The sequence below is a fragment of the Mustela erminea genome, chromosome 4, assembly GCF_009829155.1.
Source record: "Mustela erminea isolate mMusErm1 chromosome 4, mMusErm1.Pri, whole genome shotgun sequence".
Lineage (NCBI taxonomy): Eukaryota > Metazoa > Chordata > Mammalia > Carnivora > Mustelidae > Mustela > Mustela erminea.
The window spans coordinates 20,400,845-20,414,486 of record NC_045617.1 but is presented as its reverse complement, the minus strand read 5'-3'; the positions used below and the strand labels follow the sequence as shown (position 1 = coordinate 20,414,486).

The window sequence follows — 13,642 nt, the reverse complement described above, 5'->3', positions numbered from 1 at the left end:
TTTTCATGCAGAGGGCATAATTCCTCAACAAGCTGATTTTTGTGCTTAGAATGCCTGGTCATCTTTTAAGATCTGTACTAGACCTTGAAACCTCCAGGAATTCCTTCTGATGCCCCTTCCCTGATCCTTCTCCCATTCCACTACCCATATAGTACTATCTGCTCCCAACCTCAGCAGCCCTTCTGCCACATTGTGCCTCTCGTACTGTACTGCCACCAACTCAAATGGAGCAGGTACTCAGTAGAATAGAGTCAACTCAGCAGTGACAAGTTCATGGATTAATTTCTGCCCAGTACTCTAAAGAGGCAGTGATGCTAATCTGATAGTTTTCTCCAACAGGACTGAACTGGATCGCACAAGCCAAAGCCATTAGCACCGTGGTATTTTCATCTCTGTGTTCAATAGAGTATATAATAGTTGAATAGGGTTTTCAGTGAAAAATTACACCATTAGAATTAGAACATCATCAAAGTCAGCCTCCTGTTTGATCCACTCCCTCAGTAACATCTGTGCACAAGATCTTCAACAGACACAACTGTTTTCAAACAGCTCTCTGTGGAAGAACCTGAGGAAAGGCAAGATGGAGCAGTAGTAAGGTGAAATCTGTGCTCTTGATTTTTGTCTTTGTGTTCTATGGTGAAGTTCAAAATAGACTAACAAAACAGAATAAAACCTCCAAACATTTGACATGGGTTAACTAGTTTAATTCTTATAATTCTAAGGCAGGTGACTATTTTTTAACGCCATTTTACATGTGAAGAGATGGAAGCACAGTGAGGTTAAACACATTGCCCAATAAATTGTCACACAGATAGAAGGAGGTAAAAGTGAGATTCAGACTCAGGCAATCTTGCTCCAGCAGCCAGGCTGTTAATGCTCATATTATACCACTTCTACAATGTGTTAGACAAAAGGCTCCTTTCCCAAAAGAGTCATAAAATGACTACATTAGAATGTGCCATACTATTTTACTAACAGTTTGGACTTCAGATCAAAAGGGCAGAGCTTCTCCACATGAGAAATGCCATCTCAATAACTTGGCCACAGAATCAGTTTAATGTAGTAAGAAAGCCAAAGAGGATCACGTTGGCCTTCCTGTGGTTTGTCACATGATTATGCAAGACTAGAGTCTACCTAGATCTATGGTTCTCAAACTATGTCTAGGGAGGTCAAAACCATTCTCCTAATAATACTAAGATTTTATTTATCTTTTGGACTCTCATTTTCTCATGTGTGTAAGGTAGACGCTGGGGCTCCTGGGGCTCCATGACATGGAGATACCACTATAGATATGAGATCCAGCTGCCTTCTCTTAAGCCAAGCATGAACTATATTTTTAATTTGTAAAATATGTTTATATTTTATAAAAGCATATTACTTATGCTAATATGCAATGGGTTTATTGCTATTTTCAAATAAATTAACAAGAAAATACTAGAATAAATTTCAGTTTTAAATTCTTTTTTCTTTCCTTTTCTTTTTTTTAAGATTTTTATTTTATTTATTTATTTGACACAGAGAGAGACAGGAAGAGAGGGAGCACAAGCAGGAATAGTGGGAGAGGGAGAAGCAGGCTTCCCAGCCCCACATGAGACTTGATCCTGGATCAGGACCTGAGCTGAAGGCAGACACTTAACAACTGAGCCACTGGGTGCCCCTAAATTATTTTTTTAAAGATTTATTTATTTTAGAGAGTGTGAGAGTGAGGGGGGTTGTGGAGTGGGGAGAGGCACAGGGAGAGGAAGAGAGATACTCAAGCAGACTCTGTGCTGAACACAGAGCCCTATGTGGGGGCTCAGTCTCATGACCCTGAGATCATAACCTGAGCTGAAACCAAGATTAGGTTGCTCCACTAACTGTACTATCCAGATCCCATCCCCACCAGCTTTTTAAAAGATCTATTTACAGTTTTATTTCAAATGCAATAAACATGGATAACCCCCACAAACAAGACTCTTTGGCTACCTGAATAACTCTCATGAGTGCAAAGGGCTTAGAAGACCAAAAGTTTGAGAACTTCTGCTCTGTCTAGACCAGTGCTTCTTAAACTTTACTGTGCACACCAATGCCCTGGAGATGTTGTGAAGATGCAGATTCTGATCCAGGATGTCTGGGGTGGGGCCTGGGTATCTGCCATTCTAATAAGCTCCCAAGTATCACCAGGGCTGCTGGTCTAGACTGTACTTTGAGAAGTAGGGGGTCTAGAAACACCTAGACTAAGTAACGTTGTTTGTTAACTGCTCAGCATTGGGCTTTAGCCTGAGTATCTAGCATAAAAACACAATACATTTCACTGCAATGAAGAGTGACTGGAGTGTCTCATAAATTGTAAAATTAAAGGTTTTTGCATATATCAGTTTGTTACTTTACTAATTCATTCATTCATTTAATAAGCTTGGATTCAGCTGATATCATGACAGACAATGAGCTGTGACTTATTCAGATGAAAAAGACCACATTCATTTATGTGTCATTTTATGAAAAAGACCTGGTTCCTGCCTTTGAGTAACTCACAGCCTTTTGAAAGAAGAAGAGAGGCCAACAAACAATTGTGTGCTAGGTGCTGTGACTGAGGTATGTATAAAGGATATACCTTTGATGGGGCAAAGAGGAAGAAGAGGTTCTGGCTTTTCCTAAGAAAGTTGGAGAAGACCTAATGGAGCTGATGACATTTGAATGAGGCCTTGAAGGAGAAGCAAGAAATCCCAGGTAGAGAGCAAGGGAGCACAAATTCAGACACAGACTCTGCCCATACAGAATCAGTTTTGGTGGCAGTGAGCAACTCAGTGGGGCGGGAGTAGAAAGCCTTGAAAGATTTTAGAAAGGAGAATGTCTGATTAGGTTGAAAGATGTCTCCGTTGCTGGTAAGGAAGATAGAGTAGGGGAAGGAAAGTGGATCAAGGCATGATGAGTCATTGGGAAGTCATAGCTGTGGTCTGGGATAGATGCTGTGGGTTGGAATCAAGGCAGTGGGATGGCAGAGAAGAGAAGAGGCTCTCTCTGGGGTTAAATGTTGGGGAAGATAAAAAGGAAGTTCATGAAGCATCTGGGACATCTTAGTATGAGGGTTTGGCAGAATGATTAATTAACCGAGATGAAGAACATAAGAAGAAGAACATATTCAGGGTTGGAAGAAGAAACATGACCTACGTATAGAGAACTTACTTGCATTCAGTTCCTATTATATTCTCATGTGACCAGGCACAAAGCAACAGAGGACTCTAAGATGTTTGGACATACAATTTTCTGACGTTATTTCAAAACCTCAGTTAGCATGGAACCAAATCCATCCCTAATTGCAAAATTTTGGGGTTTTCCAAGTTGCACCATATTGGAAAATTGTCAAAATTTTGATGTAAGAATTATGCATATGATCTAGATACCAACTGTATAGTTGCAAGTAAAACAGGAAAAAGAAGTGTCTACAACTCATTTTTTTCTTGCTCTGGGATGTCTAATGAATGTGCTGGTTTATTAATCACACATATTTAGTCTTACAGGAACTTATATTGGTTGATTTCTGTCTTACACACATAATAAAGGAGAGCTGGAAAAGCATGAGAAAAATGTTAATGTCTGCAGAATTTAGAGATGTAGTATCTTTGCTTTCCTGAATGAAGTTTTAATTAGGCTTTGAAGTAATAAAAATTCATTAGCTTTCAATATACTGGATTACTTCCCTTTCTCTATTACGTTTAGGGTGGGGTAGAAGTCCATTTGAATATCAATATCTTTTTAACTACAAAATTACTACAGGCAGTTGTACAGAATTTAGGGAGGCACACTGTGAAGTAAAAAGAAAATAAAAATCCATCCATGTTTCCACCAGCCAGATAACAGCTTGATGGGCATCTCTTTAGATTTCAAGGATATTTTTGCTATTCTTTTAATAGTTTTAAATCTGAATATCCTCATTCAGATTTAGAAAAAAAAAATTTCCTGCAATGCTGGGACAGACGCTGAAATTTTTTCATTTTTTTAATTTTTCATTTGATTTTTACTGAGCAGATAGGGATATCTACATGTGTTTCTCAGGCTCCCATTGTCCTCATACCTTGACCTTTACTATGTTGGTCATGTCCAGAAGCACTTTCAAGTAGGTGTTTCTGTTCCTACAGCTCTTCAACCCAATACAGTGGAAAAACCACTTAACCCAGATCCTAGGATAATGTCTGGCACATAGGTGGATAAGATTGTGGGTGATTTTCACTCTGAATTTCATGTACAGTACATAGCTGTATTATTGTTTTGTTTGTTTGTTACATTGAGCATATGTTACTTCAATCAGGAAAAAAAGCTATTTCCATCTAAGTAGAGTTGGGGTGGGGAGCTCACTATTAGGATGAGAAGGATGGCTGTTCTTTCTTTTTAAAATATTCTGTCTTGGAACAAAGTAACTGGAGGAAGGTGGCCAGTTCCCTTGAGTGGGCATAAGAGTTTACACCCCAGTCCATCCCCAAACTTTTATTAGAACTTTGTATGCCCAGGAGCTGTGAAGGAATCCTGTGAGGACCTTCTCCCTCAGAATTCCTGTCTAAGTCAGAGAGAAAACCACGACAATTCCGATTCTGACAAAGTCACCTTAAGAAGAGTGGTTTTCTCACAGGCCCTGGCAGGAAGGACTTTTTAAAAATTTAATTTCATTTAATTTTTTTATTAGGTTCAATTAACCAACACATAGTACATCATTAGTTTTTGATGCAGTGTTTAAAGATTCATTAGTTGTGTTTAACACCCAGCGCTCGTCGCCGCATGTGCCCCAGGAGGGACTTTTGCCCTTCTAGTTCAGTCTTCCATCTTACTGGCGTCCTGATGGCCTCTGATGGACCTACCAGTCCCTATTGTCTTCTAGCTAAAAAAAAAAACAAAAAAACAAAAAAACAAAAAAACCCAGATAACAAAGAGCCTTTAATTGGTCAAATTATTGGAGATGTACATTATTAGTTCAAGTGCATCCATGGGATTTTCTTTTCAAATGTCACTGGGATTAAAATAACAGGAAACCGGAGAGGGAAGCATTAGAAAGGGGCAGGCTTTGGCAGCTGCGTGTGCCTACACGACTACAGAGGACATCCTGGATGTAAGGGTTATTTAAGAAGATGGGGGAGGGGGAAGACAGAAACACCAGGACTAAACAAACACTACAAAGAGATGGCCTTGTCCAGTGTTTGCCACTACATTCTCTCTGTCTCTAGAAAAGTGGCAACTGCTGGGTTCAAAGTAGATGAAATGTTCTAATTTGCATCTTAATATAATGCATTTACAATGTATAAAAGAGCACTTCCGTGTGTACACCTCAGAGACCACTTATAATCAAAATGATGGGCTAAATGGAGATAATTATACTAATTTTGAGGTAAATAGGGTGTACTTAATTAAGAATTCTTGTAGTTTATGCAAAAATACTTTTGCAGTTTTTGGAAAGCCTCTTCTGCCTCAGAGGATCTTGAAGAATCTAATTTTCCCGCCGTGTGGTACAGCTCCTGAAGGAAAACATGATCATAGGGCCTAAGTCTTTAAAAATGCCTCCTAGGACTTCTACTAAAGCCATTTCTGGTAAATATTTCAATAGCCGTTTTCATGAAGCTGTCAGTCCACTCAGTGAATGCAGAAAAGTTGTGGCAAGCCTTTTTTGCTAGAAAGCTCCCCAGTGTCCTCCACAAGTCTCTACAATACTTCAACAGAAGAAGAATTCATTCCAGTTAAGGGAGGGAAAAAAAGGGTCTTGGGGGGGGTGGGTGCTGAAACACAGACTTATAAAGACCACAAGGCCAAAATTTTCATTTTTATTAGCTATTTGGTTAATACCTTTTTTTTTTTTTCTAAACAAATTTTCATCTATAGACCTATATGAAGTTGTAAAATAGGCAATGAAACAACTGTTTTATTCTCCTGGTTTATGTGGAATGAAGCCAAACATATGGCAAACTATACTATTACAGAGGAATTTGGATGGGTGATCTCTTCTTCTGTGTACCTTTTCAATCCCTTCACCCTTGGCCCTATGGTAGACACCGGCTGCCGGGGACGCTAGGTCAGTTCCCTCCAGGAGCACATGCCATGTCGTACCTATGCCTGGAGGGCCAGGTAAAATCACCAGCAGTTTCTAGAAGGCGTCTTACAGGAAAAGGTAAAGGGTAAAAAGGGAAACTGATTAGCTCTTTCCTAGAGAGTGCTAACGTGCAGGAAGAATATTTGATCCCTGCTGAAGACACAGAAGCCCAAGGAAGTACATGAACAGTGACAGATGCCCCAACCTACCATACAGAATCCAGAGCCATCCAAGCACTCGTCAGAGTTATCGTTGCAGCCACAGGGCAGACACTCTCCTGACTGGGCGAGAAAGAATCTAGCACCACATTTCTGAAACAGACACAACAAAAATATTTTCTTTATTGAAAAGACCTCTTTGGATCAATATTTTCCGAGAAGCATAAGAGGAGATGCTTACTAAACGATCTAAATAATTCTTTACAGAAGTACTAGAATGAACTATTTATATTGTGATGCAGTGGTGTATGTCTAATTCTTTTTGTTATATTCTCCCCCTTTTTATATTTTTTTAACTTTTCAGGGGAATAGGAATATCTTTAACGCTGTCCTAATATTGTAAGGAAGACTTAGAAGATTTTGGGTAACAGTAAAGAAGAAAGAAGTTTTCTGATATTTTCTTAAGAAAACCAAACCAAACCAGGACAACTGGTGAGGGTGAGGAATTGCCTCCTGCTCCCTAAAAATAAAGACTTATGGTTTCAGAAATTACTGGCTATCGCATAACAACTCAGAGATGTGTCTTTCATGCTTAAAATTTTTTTTTCTCTTCGCATCCTAACATTTTAAACAGAGGGGATAAGAAGTTAATGAGTTCTTATACTTGCCAGGTCTTATGTGGGTGTTATTCATATATTTCATTTTTTCTTGTAGTTCTGTGAAGAACACATTATTTTCCCGATTCTAGTGATGAAATCATTAGACACAGAGGTGCTAAGTGGGCTGTGGAGATGTTAAACCATCTTTCAATACACCAGTCAACCTATACAACGATGAATTGCCCCTCGCCCTTGCCAATGTCACTCATGCCCTACTTGAGAAACTTTGCGACATTGTTCCTAATTTACGTGATGGGAGTTGTGAACATGTATTTTATTTTTCTTCAGAATGTCTTAGTGATGCAAGGCAACAAGGGCATTATAGACCTGGAAGTCCACTCCCCTCATCAGACGGATTCACTTCTAAAGAATTCCAGACAGATAAGAATCTGGGCTGTTTCCACAAACTTACAGAGTTGGAGATTTCACATCACCTCCCTCCCCCGATTTCATTGACTCATTGTACTTTGTACTCTCTTAGCCACCAGGAAATTTTTCATTATATCTGGCTGAAGTCCCTTTGACTGCTATGCAAAGCCATTTCCTCTTGCTTTTTTCTCTGTAAAGAAAGAACCACTGGACACTATTCACAGTATAAAAACACCACCACAACAAAACAAAACACCACCAGTTTGGACCTGAGAACTAAAATCTGATATATTCAATTGGGAGGAAGTTTAACAAAGAATAATGACATTTGTCCATAAACACAAGGCAAAGAAATTCCGTCTAAGTGAGAGAAAGAAATTAAGGGTGCGAGGGCACTGATTTATAATTTATAATGGAGAGTTTGTGGTTGATAGGAAACATTTTCCTCAATTTCCACTAGGGAACAATAGAGAGGGAAAGCGCTAGAACTGCAGCAGGAAGCATTTAATTTAGACCATCTAAGTTCAAGTATTTTTGAATTTTGTATCAAAATATAAAAAATACATGTTTGGGGCACACCTGGCTGGCTCAGTCAGTTGACCCTACTACTCTTGATCTTGGGGTTATAAATTCGAGCCCCACATTGGGTGTAGAGATTACTTAAAAATAATATCTTAAAAAAATACATGTTTTAACTGTGATGCAGTACACAGACATACATATATGTATGTAAATATATAAGGATATACATATATATCAGAAAAAGATTCGCAAAACACTAGTTAACCCATGTGCCATGTACCTTAAACTTCTTTACTTTATTTAAAAATACATCCTTGTTATAAGACATATGATTGATGACCCATGAATGTGTTACATCCTGCAGTTTGACATGAAGAGGGTTTTGATTATCAGAGGAATGGATAAGAATAGTGAGGGGCCTAGTATTAGTTATCTCAGTAGCTTCCAAAACAGCAGTTTCTGAGCTCTCTAACAGACCAATGCATGGACATGTGGGGAGTCTCTCATTTGGGAGTTCTGACAAAGAAATAAAAAAACTGTTTTTTTTTATAAAATAAATACTGTATTTAAAAAAATTACTTACTTAAATTAATTAATCCTTTCCCCCCTGGCTTTATTGAAATAATAATTGACATTTAACATTGCATAAGTTTACAGTGTACAGTGTGTTGATTTGATGTGTGTATACATTGCAAAATGATTACCAGCATAATAGCTTTAGCTAACACTTCTGTCATGTCACATAATTACCATTTCTTTCTTGTGGTGAAGACATTTAAGATGTACTCTCTCAGCAACTTTCAAGTATATAACACAATATTATTAACAATGACCATTGATCTATACATTAGATGTTCAGAACGTGTTAATCTCGGAACTGGAAGTTTGTACCCTATGATCAACGTCTTCCCATTTTCCCAGCTCCCCAGCCCCTGAGACCACCATTCTGGTCTTTGTTTCTATGGGTCCCAATGAATGGCACAGAGACTGGAGGTGTGTTAGGAGGGGAAAAACATGCTGGTGTCAACAGGGAGTCTGGTAGTGATGCCTGGAAACAGAACAAGTGAAGATCTACTTGTATCATCAATTATGGTAAGGACCTTCCTCTGGCCCAAGGTATCACGTTCCAGTAAAAGCACTCTAAACTGATATTAGTTCAAGTCTTTTTGGCATTTTTGCTCCTCTTTTATCTAAAGAAGACAAAGAATATTAAGATTTGCCCTGAATAAATGCATCATTTTGAATATGACAGTAGGTAATCCTTAAGTCCTTGAGGACTTACCTAAATCAAGAGATTCATACTCAAAGAACAAAAATAAAATTGCACAACACAGAAAACAATCCCAAATAATAATAACAAATTTTTTTTTTTTTTGGTAAATTCTGTATTTTAGAAAAGCTTCCGATTTACAGAAATATTAGAAGGACCTGTTTTTGTTTTTTATCTATCTATCTATCTTTCTATTTATTTATTTATTTTTAAAGATTTTATTTATTTATTTGACAGAGAGAGATCACAAGTAGGCAGAGAGGCAGGCAGAGTGAGAGGGGGGAAGCAGGCTCACTGCAGAGCAGAGAGCCCGATGTGGGGCTCGATCCCAGGACCCTGGGATTATGACCCGAGCCGAAGGCATAGGCTTTAATCCACTGAGCCACCCAGACGCCCCTATTTATTTATTTTTAAAGTCCCCCAGAGATTCCAATGTGTGATTAAGGACTGCTCTAAAGCATCTCACAGTGCATTATTCATGTTAATTGCTCCACGAATGCTTGTGATTTAAACAGTTTGGACCAGGACAGCAAATCTGAAGCATATGTGCTGTTGGAAACCAATGGTTTATGCTGCTAGTACATTCACTGCTCCCTACTGGGCTGGATTTGGTCTCCAGTCTTTTTCAACACAGTCTAGGCAGTAGCTGCCCAACAGCTACTGCCTAGACTGGACTGTACTCAATGAAATCTTTATGTTATGCCTAGTTCAGGAGCGGACTTCACCCAGAGCGTCTGTCATTATCTACTGACACATTCCCCAGGCTAAGGCTCTGACCTTGTGTGAAATGGACTTGGCTCCAGTCTCATAAACTGTAGGAGATGGGAAGAAAAAGGGAAGCAGGGACAGGGTCACATGGAGCCCCCTGTGGAGAGAGTGCAGTAAGGTGGAGATCCAACCAACTTCTTTTCTGCTGGGCTTTGTACACGTGAAGGATTATATTTTCTAATTCATCTGTCTAGAGGGGAGGTGCCATTTTAAAATTTGTATAAAAGCACCATTTAGGCTAATGAAAGCCCTGGACATGGGAGCTTCTGATGCCACTACTACATGCACTGAATATCTTGGATCCTTTGTGTTGTAGAACCTTAGAGAATTTTTCAGAATGGCAAATAATTAAGTGGTTCAAGAAAAGTTTGAATATCCTCAAGGAAGAGCTGTATAATGTTGGTCCTTTTATGTAGAAATGTTTGGTCAAGGCTCCAGAAAGTTCTGTTTGTACTAAATATCTTCTTGAAATTCTATAGGAACTAGCAAAACTGACCTTTGTTATAATATTAAAAGGCAGATAATTTTAAGAATGAAAGCAGAGTTAATTTTAGTTTTGTTACTGATTCCAAGACCTGTGTTATTTAGAGATTTTGAAAGCTGAGTGGTCTTCCCACAGAGAAAATGAATGTCTGCCTGATTTCTTTTGGAACATCTTCCATAATTTCTTAAATGAAGATGGTGTTTATGTTTATATATGTGTGCATTAGCAAGAGAAGTGTTACAATCAATTTTTAGATGCCACACTGAATACTCTGGCCCGTATGAGAAGACCTGTATAGCATACAACTGTAGAAACACATGTGGCTAAACTGAGAATATTCAGAGGGCTTGTACTGTCTGGGATGGTTCCTAGGCTTTAAATTAATAGTAATAACAAGGATAATGATGATAATAATGAAGATAATAATAACACAGTTATTATTTATGGAGGGCCTATGTACCAAGCATTGTAAGTGCTTCATCCACATTATCATATCTGCTCTTTGTAACAACTCTGTGCATTAGGTATGAGTATCTGCATTTTGGAAATGAACAAGGTGCTGGTCAGAGAAGATGAAAAATGTATACACAGCTGTATAAGGAGTTCAGACAAACCTAAATTTTGTTCTTTCTCCACTATAACATGCTACTTCTCATAAAAACAAAAAAGAAAAAGGGAAGGAAGGAAGGAGGGAAGGAAGAATGGATGGATTTAGATCCTTTGTTTGACTCCTGGGTTTGAGCTCTTAACCATCTGGTGTATGGTTAATATATATTAATCCAACAACTTTTTTTGGACATTTAGTTTATTTCTAAATTTTTGCTACTACAAACAGTCCAAAGCAGGCTGAAATGGATAAAAATGTAAAATCTTTCCTTTAAACTCCAGAAAAAAATATTATTAAGATATGGATACATGCTTAAAATATATGAAGTTATTAAAGTATGAAAAACATTGACTGGGACTATCTATTCTTTAAACAATTTATTTCAGCCCAATTGTCATTTTGACTAATTACTTTCCATTAAATCATTTGTAGACTTTTTACAGCTCTCTGTCATCAGCTACTATATTATGACAGCTTGTCTCTTGCTTGAACACTGATTGGATGAATCAATAACATTTAGTTCTGCCTTCAAAGAATAGAATAGATTGTCATTTGCTTACTTTGTTATCATCAGTGTGGTATGTGGCTTTGAGTAAAAATCAATGTGTCTGTGCTTGATCAATTTTACATTCATAGAAATCAGAATTAGATGGAACTTTAGGAAGATATTGGTATGGTATACCCATGTGCCACTTACATTTAAAGGACCTGGGAGTGACAGTATATGTTGATATCATTGCAGAAGGCATTATTTCCAGAGGTCCATCATATAATCACAATATTAATTATTTCATAAGATAATATAACATACTGAGACTGTTTCTTAACAAAGAGGATAACATTTATCCAGCCGATTGATAGTTTTGTCTTCGTATGAAGAAGTCCCTTGAGAACAGTAACTGAAACTAATAATATTGTCATCGTACAGAACATTTTTTGAATTTTCTTAAGATTCTGAAGTCATGGTTTTTTGAGGTCTAGTCCAGTCTGCATCCCTTGAGTGTAGTAAACTCAAGCTAAGTAATACCATTTTAGGTTAAAAATGTTCACAAAAATCTCCCTGGGTTTTCCAAATATTGTCACAGAGGAGCTAATAAATTGGCCCAAAGTCACTACTTTTGCATAGATACTATATCTCTAGAACCTTCAGAATTTCTGTTGAAAAGCCTGATAGACTAAACAATTTAAATGCTCAAATAGCATTCTCTAGGAGTCTGAGCTCCCCAACTACCCACTGAAAGAAGCAACGGCAAAGATGGATCAAATTTACAAGGAGTCTGAAGTTGTTGTGTGAGACCCATCTTGAGGTCTCTCTTGGAGAGATTCAGACCTTAATCTTCAGCTCCAACAAATGACCGTGAATCAATCATAATAAAATTCCATTACAAACAGCATACTCTATAGCCCTGTGCCTAGTCTAATAATATCTGACCTATAATACAGTAGTTCTCCCCCCTTATCTGTGGATGATACATTCCAAGACCCCCAGTGGATGCCTGAAATTGCAGATAGTAATAACTCTATACATACTATGTTTTTCCCTATACATACATACCCATGATAGTTTAATTTATAAACTAAGCATGGCAAGAGATTAACCACAATAACTAATAATAAAATAGAATAATTATACCAACATACTGTAATAAAAGTTCTGTGAATGTGATCTCTCTCTCTCTCAAAATATTGTACTGTATTCACCTGTTTTCTTTTGGATGAAGTGAGATGGAAAAATGCCTGCTTGATGAGATGCAGTGAGGTTAATGACGTAGACATTGGGACCCAGCGTTAGGCTACTATTGACCTTATCATCTGCTTCTGAATGGAGGTTGACTTCAAGTAGCTGAAACCACAGAAAACAAAACACTGCACAGGGCAAGGGAGAGGCAATCACTGTAGAAATTTGCTTTGTGTCTTCAACCAAGGATTTGCCAACATTTTACAAATATTCAGTAATCTTGCTTTCTGAATTAGACTTCTAGAATTTTGATTCATCAGCTTTTGCTTTAATTTACTAAGGACCGATGTGGAAAGCATTAGAAAAACAAAAACCAAAAAAAAAACAAAACCCAAACCAAAATCTCTCTGAATTCATTTGCTTGTGTCCAGAGTCATTGCTACATCCGAAAGTAGTATTCTTCAAATTTAACTACACACATCCAATTCTCTTTTTGCCTAGGTTTTTGAATGTATATAATGAATCCACTTTTCTCCTTGTTTCCAGGCAACAATGATTTTAGCTGTAGTTTAGGTTTTAGAGAATTCCACTTTTTAAAAATCGAATAATAAAAGTCACCTTAAGATTGAATATTATCCTCACGTAAAAACTAAAACTTTGTGCCTCTACTCTGATTCTGTGGTCTTGTGCAATCCTGACTTCCATCTGCTTAAAACTTGGGCAGACCTAAGAATCAGTATTCAGAGGCCTTTTATTTGGAGGGACCAATGGTTTAATTTAATGTATTCAGAAATATCAAGTTAGCCTTTGTGGGAAGGAATGACTTCTGAGAATGTATGAGTTTATGACATGGGTAAGCATCTCACAGGTCATTTTTCTGTGTCTATAGAAATAAAAGACAGACTATCCGGGATGGAAAGCAGTCCTGAATTAAGCTGTTGGTAACATTTGACTCTATACTTTTTCAGGGAGGGCTTAACACATCCTGTCTGTTTGTATACAAATCTGTGTCAGGGTGCCCAAATAAATTAAAGGCAGTCTGTAATGTGCAACAGTTAGCAAGAAGTTGACTTCT

General features: G+C 37.8%; 1 protein-coding gene across 2 annotated transcripts in view; it reads right to left on the bottom strand.

The window, feature by feature from the left end:
• Positions 1 to 13,642, bottom strand: part of LAMA4 (laminin subunit alpha 4) — a 145,252-nt gene that overhangs the window by 101,544 nt on the left and 30,066 nt on the right. For both annotated transcript variants that reach the window (XM_032338784.1, XM_032338785.1), the window contains exon 2: positions 6,262 to 6,363. In XM_032338784.1, coding sequence (XP_032194675.1) covers positions 6,262 to 6,363 — 102 coding nt within the window. The remainder of the gene's footprint in view (positions 1 to 6,261; positions 6,364 to 13,642) is intronic.